This window comes from Periplaneta americana, chromosome 13, assembly GCF_040183065.1.
Source record: "Periplaneta americana isolate PAMFEO1 chromosome 13, P.americana_PAMFEO1_priV1, whole genome shotgun sequence".
NCBI classification, from domain to species: domain Eukaryota; kingdom Metazoa; phylum Arthropoda; class Insecta; order Blattodea; family Blattidae; genus Periplaneta; species Periplaneta americana.
Window position 1 is genome coordinate 70456647 of NC_091129.1, and position 22889 is coordinate 70479535.

Sequence of the window (22889 nt, forward strand, 5' to 3'; positions counted from 1 at the left end):
CATACGGGTAATCTTTTGGCGAATCCTCGGACCTCACCTCACCTCATCTCACTACATCTCGCCAAAATATTGTAAAAAAATTGCAGAAAATTGTAAAAATTGTAGAAAATTACTAAATTGTAAAACTGTAAAAATTGTAAATATTGTAAAAATTTGTAAGAAATTGCAATTGTAATATTGTAAAAATTTGACTTGTTCCACATCTTAAAGCTTCATTGCTCATGTAAGATCTATGGAATATAATGAATGAATGAATACATACATACATACATACATACATACATACATACATACATACATACATACATACATACATACATACATACATACATACGTACGTACGTAGGCCTACATACATATATACATACATGTTAGATCTTTCACTGCAAACTCAGCATTCTCTACTCTTTCTTATTTTCTGTCTTCCTCTTTGTTTCCGCATATAATCCTTATATCTTAATGTCGTCTATCGTCTGACGTCTTCTTCCGTCCTGAATTCTTAGCCAGTGACCCAACCAATTCCCTTTTCTGTTCCTGATCAGTTTCTCCACCATTCTTTCTTCACCCATTCTTTCCAACACAGCTTCATTTCTTATTCTATCTGTCCATTTCACACTCTTCAACCTTCTCCATATCCACATTTCAAATGCTTCTAGTCTTTTGTCTTCACTTCGTTGTAATGTTTATGTTTCTATTACATATAATTGATTGCGCATCTACCTACGCCCTTGTTAACTCCTACGACGCTTTTCTTAAAGCTCTGGCGCACAGGGTGTTGAAGGGAAAAGGATGGTTAAATATGGTGGAAACCAGTAAATTTTCAAACAAAAAAAAAAAGCTTTGAAATAATCTTTGATATGTGAAAAATATTTGGACTACGGGATAGCGTGGTAAATGTTTGAGTGCAGTTGCTGTAGCTCAGTTGTTGAAACTTCAGTCTGATCCGTTTGGAAAGACATCAAATAAAATGACTATAACATTTATAATTCGAATTCATTTCAGTTTCAATGTGATACTGAAGCACGGGAGTTTTGTATCATCATTATTACCGAATAAGAAACAAAATAAATTATTCAGCAACGAGCGAAATGTGTTTTCCATGTCAGTGGGCGAATGAATACTCATAATGCAATGATAAGGAGACAGGAAAATCCGCATGTCTCATATGAACTAGAATGGGCTAGTTCTAAAATTAATGTTTGGTGCGCGGTAAGTCGCTATAATCTGTATGGACTGTTTATCTTCGCAGAAGAAACAGTTCGATCAGGACCATACTTTTTCGAACCACAACTGCAACAGGAAAACAAGAGGATGGTGCACCACCTCATTGGGCAACAGACGTCCTTGATTATCTGGATGACACATTTGGTAACAACTGATGTGGCCGAGGAGGGCCAATTATGTGGCCTCTAAATCCGCCAGATCTAACACCAACCGATTTCTTTCTCTGGAGTTTCGTGAAGATTATGTGTATGCACAGCGATTCAGGGATATCCATGATCTCAGAGCAAAGATTTCTCAGCTTTTGAGAAAGATACCCCTGAGATGTTAGACCACAATGAGCCTCAAGATATTAACTATGTCGTGTTCGGAATAGTGGGCACATTGAGGTCTAATTTGGACAAAACTCCCATTCTTATAGAATGCATGTAGTTACAAATTATTTAACAATAAATACCAGCAGTTCTCATTTTATCATGTTTTTATTTTATACCTTCCCAAACGGATCATCCTGTATTTGTTGAAATTGTTTCAGCTACAATAATTAATGTACAGAGTGATCCGTTTGGGTATGGTTAAAATAAAAACACCGTAAAACATTTGCTACTGAACTTTATTTGTTGAAATTTTGTGCATACAACACTTAAAGATGGGAGATTCCTCATGGCTCAACATGACCCCCATTGCGCACCCTGCACAACTCATAACGGTGATGCAATTCAGCCCATGTCCGTTGTAACATAAGAGGGATTATTTGTTGAAAAGCTTGATCATTTTTACTCTCAGATCATCAATGTTCCTGGGTTTCTGTGACTAGACAATGTCTTTAACAAAACCCCACACGAAAAAATCAGGAGGGATTAGATCTGGGAAGTTTGAGGACCAAGCCAAGAGACAGCTGCTTCTCGTACTGGGTTTCGCTGCGACCTCCTGCATGTTTTTTTTTTTTTTTTTAACACAGAACATGTTTCTACAAATGTTCGATACCACAACATTATGGAATCGTATTTAGGTACATTATGGGCATCATACTCACGTCGAAATTCCCTTCGAACTATTTTAAAACTCTCAAATTTAGCATACCAAAGAACACATTGTGCCCGCTGTTGATTTGTAGTAGTCATTTTAATCATCTACGATTTTTATTTACCCTTTCAGATTATGCATTGTTGATTGTCATATATGGAAACTCCCATCTTTTAATCATAATATAACCAGCAAGAAATTTTTCCCACGATCATAATAGCTTTATAATAATAAATTAATATTATCCATACCCAAACGGATCAGACTGTATATCTATAATTTCCTATTCAGATTCCTGTATTCTACTTTTTGGATTCCTCTTGTTACATACCGGTATACACAACATTATGACTTTAAGGTTATGAACAGAGACCGGAAGTTTAAGCATTATGAATCATTAAAATAGGCAGGCAAAAAGGGATGATAAATAGCTAAAATAGGCAGGCAAAAAGGCATTATAAGTAGCTAAAATACGCAATAAAAGGCAATTACAAAAACCTTGCACTAGACCCACAACCTTGCACTTTCCACAAAGGGATTTCGGCAGCAACAAAAGCTTTGCATAAGTGGAATACAAATTGAGATTTTCGACTCGATGTTGCAATTACTGTTGGAAGCAAAGAAATCTTCCCAGTAGCCTCAGAAAGTGCATTTTTGTGTTTGGTTGTACTATTATGTTGCGATATTAAATATTTAGCTAGCTACAACAACGTCGCAATGAAAACTGAAAGAAAAATAACCGTTAAAAATAACGTTAGACACGCACTCATTGTTGCCTTGTCAAATAAACACAAGCGATAATTAAAACGCTTTCTGTTATACATCTTTGCACGGCAGCACTCATTGTTGCAAAGAGAATATGAACTGACTGAAAGACAATAGTATACATTCGGTGAAGTCTCTTTCATTGTAGCGGTTATAGAAATAAATAATTAAAATATACTGTACCTGTACGCAATTTTTAATAATAAATAAATAAATAAATAAATAAATAAATAAATAAATAAATAATAGATAAATAATCAAATAAAGGCAGAAAATCATTTATTTTGTAAATTAGGCATTTATATTAAAAAAGGCAGAAAGGGGTAACATAAAACTGTGACGTTTCAATGACAAAGGTATAATTCGTACAGATTTACTTTCAAAATGAAGATAGGTTTAACACATTTCAAAAGGCATTATGCCAAATTCCGATCTTTGGTTATGAATAAATTGGGCTTGACACATAATTCTTGAATAATAAAATTGAATGGTTTGATTCTAAGCTGAATATTGAAAATATTACATAAATACAGGTCTTACTTTGAGAACTATGATCTTTATTGTTAGTGTTAATAACCAGAAAATAGTCGCCACTCAGAGACAGAAGCAAAGGCGGAGTGTTAACATTTTCACGGTCTGAGCACAAGACTGCAGTTGTGTCTGTTCCAAGCCTCGCAGCAGATGAAGTTATTAAATTATTCTAATCCCCAGGAACACTTTGCCGCTGAATTATGATACTCATATACTGTGCTTTATGTGACGCGCCATATCACAAATAAACAGCGTAATTTGGAATTAAACTTCAGATAAAGCGTTAAAATCATATGTCTTCGAAAATTCCTGTTCCCATTTCCGCTAAGGGTAGGGCAAAAGCAAGAAGCATCCCTCATCCTGAGAGTTGCCAGATTATCTCCGGAATTTATGGTTAGCCTTGAGAGGCAGAACCGCCTATCTCCAAATCAGTTTTGTGCGCCACTTTAAAATGAAAGTATAGTCTACAGTACAGTACTTCGTAAAATATTGTGTTATCAAAAGGCTTTTCTCATCATGCATGGTGTATAGATCCCATCTTATAATTCGGCAATTACTACTAAATCAAATTATCTTTTCAATTATTTGTTATTATTGGAGGGGTGACTATTTTAAACACTGATTTTCTCCTGTATGCCCCTTTCACATAAAGTATCTTTTTGTTCCTGGACCACCCAGGTCTGAAAACCACAATTATCCTAGCTTTAACTGTGGAACATTAATATTCTGCTAAACTCTGACAGCCATATATACTTTTTTAATAATAACCATATCCAGCGAAGAAACTTTCGTGTTACGAATTTTTACTTATTCAAACGCGAGAAATTTATACTTCAGCTTTGTCTGAGTATTCAGCTGAATCAAATATAGAAACGTTTCGTACGACAAGCATGGAAAAAATGTATGTCGAAGCTGTCAATGAATAATAATAATAATTGCTACTATATATATATATATATATATATATATATATATATATATATATATATATATAGGCTGTCTCATTTATCTTGACCATCCAAAATAACTTTGTCCCTTTCAGTTGTACATTTTTTGTTTGAAACAATTTTTCATTTGGTGCTTGCGTACAAAGTTATTTTGGGTGGTCAAGATAAATGAGACATTATGTATGTATGTATGTATGTATGTATGTATGTATGTATGTATGTATGTATGTATGTATGTATGTATGTATGTATGTATGTATGTATGTATGTATGTATGTATGTGCTTACCTTACAAACCACTTTGACTCAACCATAGTCAGCCAGCTGATGGCTTCTTAGCTTATGGGACCAGTTAATATTTAAGGAGAAAAATTCGCTCCGGCGCCGGGGATAGAACCCGGGTCCTTGGTTCTACGTACCAAGCGCTCTGACCACTGAGCTACGTCGAATTCAATCCACAACAGCACCGGATCGAATTCTGCTCCTTCGATGTTTCCCTTTGTGGCCTGACTCCAAGTTAGGCATATAGCCTACTGTATGTGTTGACATATATATCCAATGTCAACTGCCATTATACTAGAAGCGCACTCAGCTGAGTGACTTGTTGGCCGGGAATCCGCAGTTATTATGCACTGCTAGCTAAGAGAATATTATAGATTATGTTAATTTGTCCTACAGAATTTACTGTAATATTGACCGGATTCCCGGCCAACAAGTCACTCAGCTGAGTGCGCTCCTAGTATAATGGCAGTTGACATTGGATATATACGTTAACACACATTTGCCTAACTTGGAGTCAGGCCACAAAGGGAAACATCGAAGGAGCAGAATTCGATCCGGTGCTGTGGATTGAATTCGGCGTAGCTCAGTGGTCAGAGCGCTTGGTACGTAGAATCAAGGACCCGGGTTCGATCCCCGGTTCCGGAGCGATAAATTCTGTGGGACAAATTAATATCATCTATAATATTATGGGACCAGGCTTCAATCCCGGCGAAATTCTTTAAGATTTCTTCTTATTCTTCTTCTTCTTCTTCTTCTTCTTCTTCTTCTTCTTCCAATCCCTGATGCTGTTAGGCGTCGGGTTCACCTCTCTCCGTCTATCTCTTCCAAATTTCTCTATCTTTACACATTTTCTTTATTTCAACCATTGTCTTTCCACGATGTTGTGCTATTTTCTCTATAGTAGGGGAGAGTTGCGTAATGTGTACCGTTGCCTAAATTTTACCACCGCGCACCGTCTTGAAAATTAGTTCCTTGATAAGTGTTGTCATCTACGTCAAACATTGTGAACTACAGCTACAAATATGCCATTTTATGAGAGACGAAGCCTGTGGGTTGTGTTGTGCTGACGTGCAGTGAAAAAAACTTGTTTTAGGTAGTTTCAATCTAGTTTTTGCACTACCTGGCTAAAACAATTACTTCCGAAAGGTAAGTGGAAGTCCACAATGCTATATATTATTTAAAACTACATTTATATATTGTAATTCTCATTAAGGTACAGACTTCTGTTAGAAACCGTTAAGCAGCAAGAATTTAACAAAGAAAACATGGTGAAGTTGCGTATTTTGTACCGGCTTTAGTTTCCTATAATGTACCGGTACAATATAGGGAACTTTCATTTTAAATGTTTGAAATTATAGTGACGTATGAAGAAAAACATAATTAATTTCAATCAGCAATTGTAATTTATTAACTTCTTATCATTTCGATATGAATATAATACTGTAATTTTTATTTTTAGGAAATAAAACACATTCAATTCTGAATTTAAAATAGTCATGTCAAACGTCCATTATAAATAATAAAAATTACTGTGACATAAAAATAGCATAAACACAATAAATTATGCATTTAGAATTTAATTGAATAATTTCCCCATTTCATGTTCTGGCGTTTTTAAGTTGAAGTTTCTTCCTTTGTAACAGATTATAATTGCATTTTACATGAATTCCAGAATGGCAAAAATCTTGCTGTTGCTGCATATATGAATGGCGATCATGGAATAAATGAATGTGCCCGAATGTACAATGTGCCTAAGCCTACAATACTAAAACATGCGAAAAACAAAAACGTAATTGCTAATGGAGATGTGAAATCGTTTGAAAGAACCACAGTATTTTCGGCAGAAATTGAAAATGAACTTGAAAATCAAATTCTAAAGTTTGAATAAATGATATTTGGTTTAACTCCAACAGATGTTAGGAAACTTTCTTTTGATATAGCTCAGAGAAATGGACTGCCACTTAATTTCAATCGTGAAAAGGACCAAGCATTCAACAAATGGTATTATGCACAGCCTATCTGAAGAGGCATCCCAAATTGTGTAGGCAGACAGAGGCTCGAGCGAAAGGGTTCAACAAGGAACGTGTCTATGAATTCTTCGATCTGCTGGAAAACATTAGTGAAAGATACAAATTGGAATCCAGGAGAATTTTCAATGTGGACGAAAGCGGTTTCTCCACAATACAGAAGACACAGAAAATCGTAGCGAGGAAAGGCAAGGAAGAAGTGGGTGTGATATCGAGCGGAGAAAAAGGAGTGATACAACGATGTGCCAGTGGATCTGGTCAAAATGTTCCTCCCATGATTAGGATGATCCGTCTGTTGGTGCTCCACCGGTCATTATTATTACAGTTTCAGAAACTGGCTACATCAACTCTGAATTGTTTGTCAAATGGATGCTGTTGCTTGATGGACTCACCATCCACAGCAAGAACTTTGATGCCCTGATGTATGTGGTACAATTTAGGAACCCAATGGTACAATTTAGGAAACCAGTTGCCTAATTTGTACTCATTGCAGACATTTAGAAAACTGAACGTCATGACTTTATGTTAACTTGAAGTAAACTTTTCTTTTTATGAAAATCCTCCCAACATACCAGGAATTAAGATGTCGCTATTGAAATGATTCAACATTTGTCAGTTAAAATTAGAAAAAATAAAATGTGTAAAATGGTACAAATAAGACAACTCTCCCCTATTTTCCCACTTAAATCTTGGTCTACCTCTTCCTATCCTTCCTTCCACTCGCATCTCCATTACCTGCTTAACTTTCTTTCCCTCTGTCTTTCTGTACACATGTCCGAACCACTTTAGTTGCTTTTCTTCTATATTCTCTACTATGGGTTTCTTTAGTTTTACCTCTATTCTTTAAGATATATGAAGGATAAATCGACTATGATCCCGGTTTTCTCAAAGCACGTCAACTTCGCCTCTCAATCTGACTGCGGAAAGTGTTGCAATTGCATGCTTGTATTCAATGAGCATATGTAGGAAAAGTTTGTATATATTTTCGTATAGTAGGCAATTGCGCTGATTAAAGTGAGATTGATTTTGCATTTTTTTATTTTGAGTGTGTTCCTGAGAGTGCATATAAACTTTATTTTTAGTATTCAACTCCATATATTGACCATTTCCTTGGTTTAATAAAATAATGTTATCGATTTACCTAAAAACTGTACTACTGTAGCCATCGACGTGACTCAGGAGATAGCGCGTTTGCCTGCTAATCCGGAGTTGCTCTCGGGCGTGGTTTCGATTCCCATTTGGCCTGATTACCTGGTTGGGTTTTTCTGAGGTTTTCCTGAACTATGAAGCGAATGTCAAGTAATCTATGGCGAATCTTCGGCCTCATCTCGCTATCATAAATTCTATTGACACTAAATAACCAAATAGTTTATACAGTGTTGTTAAATAACCAACTAAATATAATAATGTAATATGGCATAATGTCTGTTTTACATAAAATTCCTGAAAACCTTATATCTCCACCTAAAATAAAAACATAGCACACGGAACTTAGTGTGTTGGTGTGATGAACCGTTACACAATAAACTCTGAAGATACACCTTACCATTAAATCCGGTTAAATCAGTAATGCTCAGTAGTTATTCCTTTTATATAGACATCTATTTTAAAATCATCACCATCATCATCATAATATCAGATGTCCGGAAACGTCTGTTCCGGTTTACCGTCACCTTTCATAGTCGGCCATATCTCTTTTACTTTAAGGTTTTTTTTTATCTTATGCGGAAGAGGTATACATTGCTGCCTACTACTCCTGTTTAGTAGCTGAACGGCCGCGCTCTTGTAGAAGTACAGCACGTCGCACCGTGAACTTAACCCGGACTGTGGTATGGATGATGATGATTATGTGAACTAATGATGACGAAATGAGTCCGAGGTCCAACGCCAAAAGTTACTCAGCAATTTTACTTCAATGGGTAGGGAGAAGCCTTCGGAAAAAACCACCAACTAGGTAAATTGTCCCAACCAGGATTTGAACTCTAGCCCACTCGCGGTCAGACGTGCTAACCGTTACTCCACAGCTTCGACACTTACAATTCAGTATCAATTTCGGAATTATTGTATTTGTATTTACTAGAACTTAGTTTTTGTGGGTGTTTAGTTTGTATAATTTGTGTTTAGTCTGTATAGTTTTACGTGTTTAGCTTATATAGTTTGTTTATGTGTTTAGTTTGTAAGTATAGTGTAAGCTCTCTTGGACTGGCTCCCCAAGTGTACTAGACTTTCAGCTCACACCTACACTCCTTTAGGAGGCCGTTGCCCTTATGGGATTACAGGCTTTCCAAATTCCATATAATATCTTATACTCTGTTTGAGGTTCTGGCTGATATGTAAATCTATTATCAGGTAGTACGTCTCATTTGACGATTTGTCAGAGGAAGAACAATATTGCTTGTGTACGACTGAAGTCTGTTTAGTATAGCCTAATACAGTATGTTACTAGTCAGCGGTGTATGTAATGGAGGGGAAAAGAACTGGCCACCCTACCCCATTAACTCCTGCCTTAGTTGCCTCATGAGTTATGATGAAGAATGTGGAACAGAGAAAAATTCTCTCCGGCACCGGGACTCGAACGCGGGTTTTCAGCTGACGCTTTATCCATTATGCCACACCAGATTCCATTTCCGATGCCGGATTGAATCCTCTCAGTTTAAGTTCCACCTCTTAGTTTCCCTTTAGTGGCCAACTCTCATGCAATATGTCACAGATGTATGACAGTGGCGCAATGTCCAACACATTTTGTGCAGAGGTGCACTCATTACGAGTGACTAAGTGGCCGGGATCCGACAGAATGAGCACCGTCTTAAATCACTAAATGATTATTTACGCGTATCATATTATTGTGCTGTACCGAAGCACATATATTTCCGCGCAGGAATTCTGCATTATCATATGATGAAGGATGGATGGAGCAGAGAGAATTTTTCTCCGCTCCACCCATTCTTCATCATATGATAATGCAGAATTCCTGCACGGAAATATATGTACTTCGGTACATCACAATAATCTCATGAGTTATGCCTTATTTTTGTCATTTATGAGGTTCAAATCTGTCTTCGAGCAATTGACTAAACAACATAGTAATATCTTGAACTTAGTTTAGTAATATTTCGCCTAGTGCTGCTGGCAACCCAACAAACACTATTCATTCAATGGTTGCATAACGTTATTGTTGTTTTTTATTGTTTAGTCAACTGTCCGAAGATAGGTCTGGACCCTACAGGTGGCACCAACAAGGCAACTAGGCTAAGAGATAATGCGTAGGAACGTTATTTTCGTTTAAACAGAACAGTAAATACAATATTGCATAATTTTAAGATTTTCATCATTTAAACTTTATTTGAGAAGAAAAAGGCTTGTGAATCGATTATGCCTCTTTATTGTTTATCCATTTCTATGTTATTTATTCTGTTCATATATCGGAGTTTTGACCTGATGTTATAGTTCCTAATAGTTCTGGATGTTACGATGTTAAGAAAAATATTTTGTTTCCTTCTGGATCAAGCTCTACAGACTTAGTCAAGTAGTCTTTTAATGCTGCTCATGCCATTAATATGCCATAAAAGCAAATTCCGGAAAGCAATAAATATCCATCACCGTTACTAACGACACGTTGCGATCACTTTCAAGTTAAGAATCCTGCTATCTTCCTTCCAATACCTTATCATCTAACAATTTAAATATAGTGATCTGTATGAATCTAATTCTTGGAATATGTACTTTCTAGTTAATTTTGTATTTTCAAATACCTCAGCAATGCTTATGAACTTTTAATAAAAATCAGCAATTGATTTCGAAGATATATTTCATCTATCGCGACTATTCTCTGTTGTGATGTCTGGATTATATTATGTCATTATAACATTTTTAATTGTGTTGTACAAATTTTATGACTTATTAGGGCCTATGTAACTATGTATTTTATTTGAATAATCAAGAAATTCAGTACAATCCAACTCCTAAGATCCTAGGATTAATTTTTGATGAAAAACTTTTATGGAAAACACATTTAACCAATGTTGCTTCGCAGTGTCTACCACGCTTAAATCTCTTGAAGATCATAGCTAATAGGAAATGGGGATCAGATATCACGACAATGCGTTTCTTTTATAATGCTTATATGCGATCAAAATTGACCTATGGATGTGAAATATGGGGAGGAGCATCAGCAACTCATCTACAAAAAATGTCTTTTCTTCAAAACTCAGCCTTAAGATTATGCCTAGGAGTACCAAAAACCACGTCAACTGTTGCCCTAGAAATTGAATGTAATATTCAACCACTCAGACACTATATATTACAAAAGGCTCTAAAAATACATTTAAAATTTCAAGCCTCATCCAGATCTCAGATGTTCTTCAAACTGTCAGATGATATCCTGTGTAATTTCTATAAAATAAAAAAAGAAGAAATACCAATCTATATCACAGACACACTCATTGCTAAAACTCCAGTTGTGAACGAAATTCCTCCATGGAAATGGGTGATTCCAGAACATAGCATACAAATTCCAGGAAATCATTCCAAAAATGATCCTCCATACATTCTTAAGTTATATTCTTATATGTACTACTCTGTAGTACATATAAGGATCACCTTCAAAATTATACAGATGGATCTCTAAATCCTAATAATGGGACATCAGGAGCAGGGTATTATATTCCAAAATATCAAGAAAGTTTTTTCATACCATGTTCATCCTCCTCCACTCTTGACACTGAATTGCTAGCTATTGATGCTGCTCTTCAGTGTGTTACTCAAATTTCTCAAAAATCTATTTGCATACTTACCGACTCCAAGGAGGCTATATTTAATATAACTAAATATGTACCAAACCTATATGCACATAGAATTATTCCAATTCAGAAACAACTAAGTAAACTAAAAGAACTCCAAAAGGAAATAACATTTCAATGGATACCTAGTCATTGTGGTATACCTGGAATCGAGAAAGTCGATAACATTGCAAAACAGGCAACATATTTGCAACCAAGACCTCTTCAAGTGATATCTCTATCCAATGCTTTTGCTTCAGTAAAGTCTCATTTTACAAACCTATGAATCAACAATCGGCTCTCTTCTGACAAAGGAAAAATTTTACAAATGACCTGGAAATGTACAAAAACTTGTCCAGGCATGTTCAAACATTTTTAACAAGAGCCAGAACAGGTCAGATTGTCACTCAATTGTACCTACACCGATTTCACATTTCTGATAATCCTACTTGTCTGTGGTGTAATAATCATGATGAAGATCTGGAACACATTCTTCTATACTGCCCATCCATAAACCACAAAAGAAGTAAATTAAAATCATCAGTACCAGTTACAGAAGACACAGCCCTGCAGTATATATTGACTACACCCCAACTCTGGCTACTAGCATCAGGCATCTATAATGAACACCGACCAAAATACCCCTCATTTCTCGTGAAAAACAACTGAATAGACTACAGTGGACTACTGTATAGTGGACTATATGTTGTCAGCAAACAGCTGGAGACATTAAGAAGATTGATTGATGTAACTATGTATAGGGTGTCTTATCATCATCATCATCATCATCATCATCATCATAATCGTCATCATAAACAGCAATATATGAGTGTTTAGGGCTATTTAATTCTGTCTCTAAACACTAACGTGTTACTTTTTTCTCCATATTTTCTGGCTCTTTCACATTCTCGTTATCTCTTAGATCTGAGATGAAGCACTATATATCTATAATAGCTCATTGTAATGGCAGTGTCACCAATTTGACGATTTTCCCTCAACTTTCAACCTAGTCAATCGAGTCTTAATTAGCCCTTTTATCGTATTCCAAACTACAGTCCACTTTATTCTTGAGAAAGCAAACCAACTCTCTGGTTTAGCTTATGTTTACTAATATATCTGTACCATACAGTACAAAAATCGCAATCAGGCTTTTTGTGTGCGTGTGTGTGTGTGCGTTTTTTTCCTGCTAAGAGAATAGGGGGTATGGTATATTGATATTTTTAGGAGAGGGGTTGTGTTTAGATAGTAGCTAATTGAATGTGTTATGTTAATAAAAAAAGTACTATTGAACTAGTTTTTAGGGTAATGTAAGACTTGGCATAGACGAATAAAATTGTAAAGTAAGGCAGATCTGGATTAATATAGAATAACTGTAACAAATCTACCTAACAAATCTATATATGATGGATGAATAAATATTGGCTATCATCATCATCAAATAATAATATATCATCATAGTTACTACTAGAACATTCTGGTTCTATGATGTTTCGATCGATTACGTATTTCCGTTTTAATATAGCATTAACTAGGATAAAGAATGGGTAGACGGAGAAAAATTCTCTCCAGCACCGGGATTCGAACCCGGGTTTTCAGCTCTACGTGCTGTCGCTTTATCCACTAAGCCACACCGGATTCTAGTTCCGATGCCGCATTGTATCTTCTCAGTTTAAGTTCTACCTCTCTGTTTCCCCTTTGGTGGCCTACCCTCATGTACTGTGTCACAGAATAATTATGTGACAGCGGCACAATGTCCAACGCACTATGTACAGAGGTGCACTCATTACCAAACAGAATTTTTCTCCGTTCTACCCATTCTTCACCATATCGATGGCTGAGAACCAGACTGTTCTAAGTCCAACTTTTTATAAGAAAGAAATCTGTGTTTCATTGCGTTCCAGTTCTTGTCTGCATATACGAATCGAACAAAATTGTAAACATTCCTCTCCATAAAGTTGCTATGAAACTATTCGAAATGGTTTCATGAAGCTTTGAATGTCAGGAGCTTAAAACAACTCTCCTGAAAAAAAAAAATAGTAAAATGGACTTGGAACAGTCTGGTTCTGAGTCATCGATATGGTAATGCAGAATTCCTGCAAGGAAATATCATATGTACTTCGGTGCATTATATTAATATTAACTAGGATGTTCTATAATCACTTGGAATCGGAGTTTGAAATTGAAAAGTATGACAGGAAGAACCGGCGGTCGATCCCTTTCAGGCATTGGAAACATTCACACAAACTCTCTAGCTAAGAGCCACGGACTACCTCGACAGTTCCGCGCTTAGAAATGAATGTTTCTTTATTCTAACTATGATATGAATCAATACACGTAATAGCAATCAGTCCACTCGTTTTTGACTATTTATTATTTTAGTTGTTTTCACTCGTTAACTAAAACTGAAATACAAGCCCTGCGAGTTAGAGAATTTCAACGACGGAAGATATGAACTCGCTCGTGGCCGAGTGGTTAGCCCCTCTGCCTTCCAACGTCATGACCCGGGTTCGGTTCCCACTTGGGTCATGAAGGTCAGTGGTCAGAGCGCTTGGTACGTAGAACCAAGGACCCGGGTTCGATCCCGCGCCGAAGCGAATTTTTCTCCTCAAATATTAATTGTTTTGTTTCTTTTTGTTTTGTTTTGGTTTGTTTTGTTTTGTTTTGTGTTTTGTTTTGTTTATTTGTTTGTTTGTTTGTTTGTTTGTTTGTTTACGACGGATCGATTGGTTGATTCATTCATTCATCCATCCATCCGCCCATGCATTCATTCATTCATTAGTACAATATGTATGAAGAAAAAACAAAGGATTTACTGACTGCATTATTGAGTATTAAAACATCAATAATTTGCAACAGATTTGAGTGATATATATATATATATATATATATATATATATATATATATATACACACGGTATATTGAATATCGCGCTCTTATGATTTCCTTTGGTAGTTCTCTATTTTTGATTCGCCCGAGTCCAGTGTTACTCCACCCTTCCTGTTTGTCCGAAGAATTTGTTGAGTTTCTGTGTAGCTTAATGGAATAATTTTCAGCATATAATATAGTTTGGATTCGTTTTTATTTTCAGACGGACGAGACGGTAGCTCCTGCCCTGCCGCGTGCCTCAACGGAGGATCGTGCAGCGGCTCCAAATGTGTTTGCAGGCCCGGCTACCAGGGCGAGTTCTGTGGAGAGCGTAAGTATGACGACAGAACAATATGATATGGCAATTAAACTCCTGAAATTCAAAGAGATGGAAGTTTTTGTGCTATTTCGTTACATTCGTCTGCATTATTAGTGTGATGTACCAGGGCATTCGGAAAGTAATGGCATCGTAGTTACTGTTTCACACTATATTTATTTAGGTTATTTTTGGCATTACACATTTCAAATTTAGTCTCTTGCCATGCCAACAACATGCTGCCAAATCCTTGGAAGATGGCGGACTCCATCTGCAGCATCATTTCTGGATCTCTATCTCACTGATCGATCTAAAGCTCTTTGGATGTCAACTCTTGATTGAGAGCGAATGCCTCGTCCCCTCCTATCTTGCAGTAGTTCGTTATGGTTGGAATTCTCTCCCACAAGCTTCTAGCAATGCTGTAAATCACTGGGTTACATTTTTTCCTCTTGCAATTGTATTTTTATGACGTATCTTTGTTCATACCTACTGAACATTTTAGGGCGGTATTAATACAAATCAGAAACAGTTCCTGTATTCACAAAATAGGCTATAGTTACTTCAAGACTTTCAATATTCCACATTTATGCAACTATCGCTCCTCTATTACGTACTAAAAGATTCCGATGCTCAACGCTAGGAGCGCTGATTTACATTATTGTTGCCTTTACTTATTGAATGCCCTAGGCCCTAGTATGTTGATGGGAAAGAAATGCATCATTGTTTAATAATAATAATAATAATAATAATAACAATAAGATAATTTATTTGCCAGAGATCAGCACATAAGAAACTGAAAATGACATCGTCAGTTATGTAGTCATTAAAAAGAAGCATCCATCTCACACTCAATAAATTAATACTATAGAGAGGTCTTACAATTAGCCATTCATATATAACCCGTTTAAAATTTGTCTGGCAGATTTCTGATACAGGCAACTTATTAAAAAATGTAATTCCATTAATAAAAGATGTATTCAAACTTGAGTTGAATCTACAATATGGTATATGGACATTTAAATTATTTATTGTATTAATTGTATGTATTTTTTATACTTCATTTCATTTTTCTTCATTGTACTTTTACCTCATGTTTCTCTGAAATCAAATTGTACTTTATTTTTAAATTTATCATTGTTTTGTATTCTCTCCACAAATCATATTGCATTTTTTAAGTTAACCTCTGCTTTGTATTCCGGATCCCAATAGTCAGCCGTAGATGTCCCAAATTGTGGAATTTATATATGACTTTCTTTTATAATCGTGTAAATTATTATGAATATAAATTTAAAATGAATATGTATATATGTATATAAGTCTCTCTACAGTTTGTTCAACATTATTCTAAGCGCCTACAAGGAGTAGTGAGAAAATCAGGTTCCTAAAACCATAAAAATTTAAAATTCATTTTAAAAAATCATTTTATAATATCAAATATAAAATTGTTTACGATCGTAAATGTTTAAAATCTTTAACTTGTTCGGTTCCTTCGGATGAATTCTATGTTCAATACTCGTACATTACTTATATTCGCAGCGCCTGAAAGGACTGCAACCGGCATAGTACATGAGTAGAAGAAGTTGCCGCTACTACAAGGTAAATTGCAGTTTCATAACTCCTTACTGAAGCTGCAAACAGAGAAATGAGACTGTTTGTAAAATGTTCACCCTGGCAAGACCTATTGCGTTTGGAACCTATTTTCTGACATTGTCTCCTAGACGTGTTCGATTTTTTTCCGTGCATAACTTAAATTTCATTATGAACGGGAAAAAATCGAACCGATGTACACTGCTGTCCGCACGAAATCGATTCGAATAAATTCCCGTACCGTGTGAACGGGCCCTTGATGATTAATAATGCTTGTCACTCACTCAGTAGTTCTGAGGTTCAAACCCTGGCGATGACGAATATTACTTTAAAGCACTATTAAAGTCTTTTGTATGGCTTCCTTTGGTGGGAAGTAAAAATAATGGGTCTAATGTCGTGTATTTATGGAAGTAAAAAAATCCTGGTATAGGTAAAATATCTAGAAAGCTATTCCTCGTCCTACTAAGTTGTCTGCTTTGCTGACCAATGTCTTTGGCAGTAAAGTTTCCATTAATATTATAGATATTTATGTAGATGAAAGTCCTCATAAAACAGCAGGAGAGACAAACAAAACATAATGTGAAGTAAACATAGGAAGCAAAAATCCTTAAAATACTGAAGCGTTTAAGGGCATTGGGAAGGCACTATATACTTTTTTATGTTAACATATAAGAATTTAAAAATAAATAATTGATTATCTCCTACAGATTTTGAGCTAGGATCGTTAAAATTTTACCATGATTCATCAGTAGAGGGCGGATCTGTTAGTTTTTTATTAAGTTTATTTATACACGCTTTAACATTTGTGGTCATATCGCGTGTTTAGAATCTGTGAGTGTACTAGTAGACTGTGGGTACTATTGTTGAGTTCCTGTTTCTATTGTGTGTTGTATATGGCTTGTGTTCATTTCATGTAACAGATTCAACACCTCAGTGGAGCTACCATACAGATTTCCAAGAAGGGAACATTTGCTCCTGGCACTAATAACCGTATTGTCTCCATTACTGGTTTGTCCAATGCTATTGCAACGGCCCAGTATCTTATTGAATAGCGGATTAGTGAGGTTGATTTGGTAATTTAATCCTGGGCGTAAGAATAGCTTCATGAATCTGTAGTAGCGGTAGTAATACTATATTTATCGACACTTTTAATGCAGAAATTATTCAGCGTCCAAATTCACCATGACGAGGAATAGCCGACGAAGTGTATCGGGGATAGGATTATTTTTACGTTATGTAAATCTACGACATGAGTGTCTCAGCTTTACTTTCCTCCCAGAAGAAACTATGCTAAGGATTTTATCGCCATGAGCCTCTTTATCTACCGGTCAGCATGGTAACAACATAATCAGAACGATTTTATGGATTTATGTGCAAGCTTTAGTTTCTGTCTTTTAAGTGGTCTGAGTAAGAGAAATGTTGATACAAAATACTGAGGCGGATAATTATATGAAGATATTCTATTTTTGAATTCAGTTATAGGAGGGTATGGTAACATCTTTTAATGTTATTACATGTACATGCTGTATGAGATGGCGATGTATTATTCTGCATTATATTAACAGCTGTGTGCCGAGAACCGTGTCTAAATGGAGGCCGATGTATTGGACCAGACAGATGTGCTTGCATCTATGGATTTACGGGAAGGAGATGTGAAGCAGGTAAACATTGTTGTTTTAACACTAATTTTCAGCACTGTATGTAGTAGGGGAAGTTCAAGTATCAATTAACATGCTCTCAGTAGTTTAGTCAAAATATTTTCTCCCAGAAGGAACAAAGAATTTGAGAGCAGTGGAAATAATACAAGTATATCTCTTTTGTTATACCGGGTGTGCATCTGTAAACAAGTTTCGCTTAATACGGCTCGTTCGAAAAATGGCATGGAGAAATAACAGACCGCTTAGTGTTGGCTCAGCGCGTCAGTTTTGGGCAATAATTTCTCACGACCTTCACTTTACATTGCAGATATTGGCTTTTCTTATGAGTACTTTATCATTTTAGGTGGCAGTTGCTGTTTTATCACAAAAATATATATGGTTTCTTTATTAATCTCATTCTTATAGCAGCTAATATAATTGTTTATATTGGTCTATCTTACAGTATTTGGAGATCTAATAATGTGTGAAGTTTGAAGGTAAATTTCTGCATGCACCCATTAACAGTTGCCTTGTCAGAACTTTAATTTTCGAGATGTGAAGCTAAACACTGAAAGTAGTGATTTGTGAGAATTAACTTCAAAGTAAGCGTAAACATGCAGTAAGATTTTACCTAACCTTTCGCAACGAATTATGTTCGCTGATTGCCCTAACGCTTAACTTTCCCCATCGTCCGAAACCGACCGCTCTTTCTATAGGTAACTATTGGTTAAACTATTCTGTTTAACTAATTTTATTATTAATTTCTATTCAAATATAGAACTATTATTTTGCGGATTTTTTAATACTGAAACTTTTTCTACTCAAGTAGGTCTACTTTCTCGTCACAGCGCTCTTGTCTTTGGCGACTGTGAAATCCAACGAGACGAAACTTGTGGATACGGGGAACCATCTTCAAGACAGAAGTGAATAATTTCTTTCGACTTCGGCGTCTTCACCCGGAATATATTCCTCTAAAATTTTATCTGGACCAGAGTTCAAGCACAAGAGGAAGCATTACTGGAATTTGAATACGTCACAAGTATCTCCTTCGTTGAGCCGACCCAGCTGACGTCACGTGGTTGGCCAGGCTCCTCAACGAAGTATATGATTATGTCTCGTGACCAGAATATTGTACGAAATGGAAATATAGAAATTGGAAATTTATTCTTTGAAAAGGTAGAAAAATATAAATATCTTGGAGCAATAGTAACAAATATAAATGACACTCGGAGGAAATTAAACGCAGAATAAATATGTGAAATGCCTGTTATTATTCTGTTGAGAAGCTTTTATCATCCAGTCTGGTCTCAAAAAAGCTGAAATTTAAAATTTATAAAACAATTATATTACCGGTTGTTTTTATGGTTGTGAAACTTGGACTCTCACTTTGAGAGAGGAATAGAGGTTAAGGGTGTTTGAGAATAAGATTCTTAGGAAAATTTTTGGGGCTAAACGGGATGAAGTTACAGGAGAATGGAGAAAGTTACACAAACAGAACTACATGCATTGTATTCTTCACCTGACATAATTAGGAACATTAAATCCAAACTTTTGAGATGGGCAGGACATGTAGCACGTATGGACGAATCCATAAATGCATACAGAGTATTAGTTGGGAGGCAGGAGGGTAGGGAGGCCGAGACGTAGATAGGAGGATAATATTAAAATGAATTTAAAGGAGGTGAGATATGACTGCAGAGACTGGATTAATCTTGCTCAGGATAGGGACCGATGGCAGGCTTATGTGAGGGCGGCAATGAGCCTCCGGGTTCCTTAAAAAGTAAGTAACTTGCGATATCTATAAGCACGCTTGTAGGAGTCGGGACGAATAACGTCAAGTTAAGGATTCTATCATTGGACACAAGAAACTTGTTCTACTGTATTCGTTAACATGCATAACTCGAAGTTGACTGAAACTAGTCTCACCTGGTTTTGAAACATGTCTCAATAACATTATTTCCTTTTGTTTAACAGACTATCGAACGGGGCCGTGTTTCACCAGAGTGAAGAACGACATGTGTCAGGGCCAACTGGAAGGAGTAGTGTGCACCAAACAGCTATGCTGTGCCACGGTGGGTCGAGCGTGGGGACATCCCTGCGAACACTGTCCCTCACATCTCGACTGCGACGAAGGATACCTCAAGAACATTCATAGTGGCCAGTGTGTCGGTGAGTCAGCAGTTTCCAAAAATGGGCACTGATCGCATGCCAATGCCAGTCAATGAGGTGCGACGAAGTGCTCAAATAACTGTACCTGTAAACAAACTGTGTTAATTTATTTTATACATGATTTACATACAGATTATGACATGCATTAGAGAAGAGGTATTTTATTTGCTTAATATTTACCGTGATTGCTGTTCCATATAAATATTTGCATGCTTTCTAATAACAGTGGAAATTACATACACGGAAATTAATGTGTTCAAGTACATTCTTTGAAATATTTAATAGTTGATTCGCTACTAAACCTTATTAGACGTAATTTCTTTCTGAATACGTTTGTCACAAGAAGTTTCTTACTTGGAAACAGAATTTAACATTATGAATAAATCCCAGATTTTAAGCACTAACATTTAACTTAGTTCTTTTTAAGTACGTGTTTAGGATTTGATAGGTTTATAAAATACCTGAGGAGGCTCTGAGGATGGTGTCGAATAGCACCGAAACAGCTGTAAGCCGCACATGCTTACATAATTAACACGAGTAAGATAGCCATTTAATCAATTATTTATATTCAAGTGTTAAAAGTAGTGTACGAAAGATTCAACATGGATTATCAAATATAATTTAAGTTACTACATATTTTAACTTTTTTTAGAAAGAAAGAACATCTTGCAACACGTCATTATGCATAATGTCTTGTGTCAGTGTACCGCATCTATAAACTCGTCACTAAGCATCTTTTATTAGGAAATTCTGATATGTATTACAATATTTTAATCCGCCACAAAACACTTTTTATTCAGTCTGAAAATACTTTGATTATATTACAGTATTCATAGCATCGTTTAATTTATTTTTCATAATACTAAAATCACTTCGCTGTGAAGTAAGTACAACATTTAAACCAATTATTTTACATTTTAATGACATTGTGTATGAAAGTAAGTTTTTGCAAAAAATTATAAGTCAATAATGTTCGTCAATAAGTAAATGAATTAATATGTAACATGTCATGAATAGCTCTTCTCCATTTAATTAAATAAATAAAACATGCAATGAAATATTTCGTGTAATACAATTTGTTTCTCAAAAAGAAAGCGAAAACGAGCAAAATCGTATTGAACTGTTTTGTTTGAAATAAAAAAAAAATAATCCCCTAAAATTAATGACAGTACCTACTGTTCACCTTATATTATTAATTATTTTGTCATCTCTAACAGTTTTAGAGCTGCCATTATTTCTTTTGTAGATTGTGTCACTGCCATTATTGTTGTAGATTAATTTATAGTGTATTTCTAGTTATTTGTTTATGTTTTAGTTGTCCCTACACTGTGTCCACCCTAAAAGTATATAGAAATGACAGCTTATATCGTAACTTGGTTAAGTTTTATTAAATAAATATCTTCTGCATTGTCTAGAGCAACTGAAAAAGTTTTTAGTTCCACTAGTACACTTCAACATGGGCATCATTTATAGCTCGACATGTACCAAAACGATATTCAACCTCTCGCCAGGTGTCCACCACCATATCAGGTGTTATAAGCTCAACTGCTTGAATGATACGCTGTCTCAAATCAATCAAATTACGAACGTTTTTGCTGTACACAAAATTTTTAATAAATCCCCACGCAAAAAATCCAAATGAGTTAAATCCGGGGATCTAGGCGGCCAGGAAGTTGACCCACCACTACCAATCCAATTCCTTGGGAAGGTTACATCCAAAAACGTTTTAACATTTCGATGGAAGTGATGGAGCACCATACTGCTAAAATGTTAAACCTGGCGGAAATTGTGGAATAGTAAAGTTCTCCAGCATTTCAAGGTACGTGATTTACGTGGGCTTCTAGCAAATGATTAACGCACTTGATCCACAGTCATTTCGGCCACAGCTTTTTAGAATGTTTCCCTCTTTGCGTGTAGGAGGATTCACATTCCATTTCCTCCGTATGCGCCGCTGAACACGCGTAACTGAATTCAATTCTGCAAACTAGAGCACGCATTGAACTTTTTGCTGTACCGTCCATATCTCTGTTGACAGAAACTAGACTGATACTTAAATGCAAATTTTCATTCATGCAACAATAAGCTTGAAACGAAACATTTCACAACAATGGTCATGCAACAGTAAGCTTGAAACGAAACATTTCACACAACAATGGCCATGGAAAAGGTATGAAACGAAATCTTCGAGAGTTTTTCTCTTGATTGAGCTTTATCTAAGGGGAGGCAGAGGTGAAATTTTCGAACAAAACTGAAGAAAAAATTAAAATTTGGGTTTTTCCATTTTTATTATCTTTATTTTGATATTCCGATGTTAGTTTTTGATTTTGTGCCCTTCAAAGTATGAAATTAAAACCAAGATAACTGTATTACTATATTATTCCCATAATAAACTAATACTTATCATTATTTATATACCTTCTCTGAACATATAAATAAAAAGAAATATTGAAAATTTCTTGCAATATGGTGCATGGAGCATTTTATATCAAACGATATAAAGTTTTATAAAATTATTAATTTTTACAGAACTATTGTACTTAGAAAGTTGAAACTTGTTATGTCCATTACTAATAACATACTTAGTATCCATGATCAATTTCAAACAAATCGGATAAATTTTGTGGATTTTGAAATATTCACCTCTGCCTCCCCTTAAGGAATTATAATATACGGTCATGAAATTCGAAGCTATTATTTCTGTATACTCTTAATGTGGACACGGTGTATTTATATTTCT

At 35.6% G+C, this 22889-nt stretch overlaps 1 protein-coding gene across 2 annotated transcripts in view; it reads left to right on the top strand.

Moving 5' to 3' along the window:
- Positions 1-22889, top strand: part of LOC138712024 (fibrillin-2-like) — a 603403-nt gene that overhangs the window by 439215 nt on the left and 141299 nt on the right. For both annotated transcript variants that reach the window (XM_069843407.1, XM_069843408.1), the window contains exons 4-6: positions 14667-14774; positions 17912-18007; positions 19958-20152. In XM_069843407.1, coding sequence (XP_069699508.1) covers positions 14667-14774; positions 17912-18007; positions 19958-20152 — 399 coding nt within the window. The remainder of the gene's footprint in view (positions 1-14666; positions 14775-17911; positions 18008-19957; positions 20153-22889) is intronic.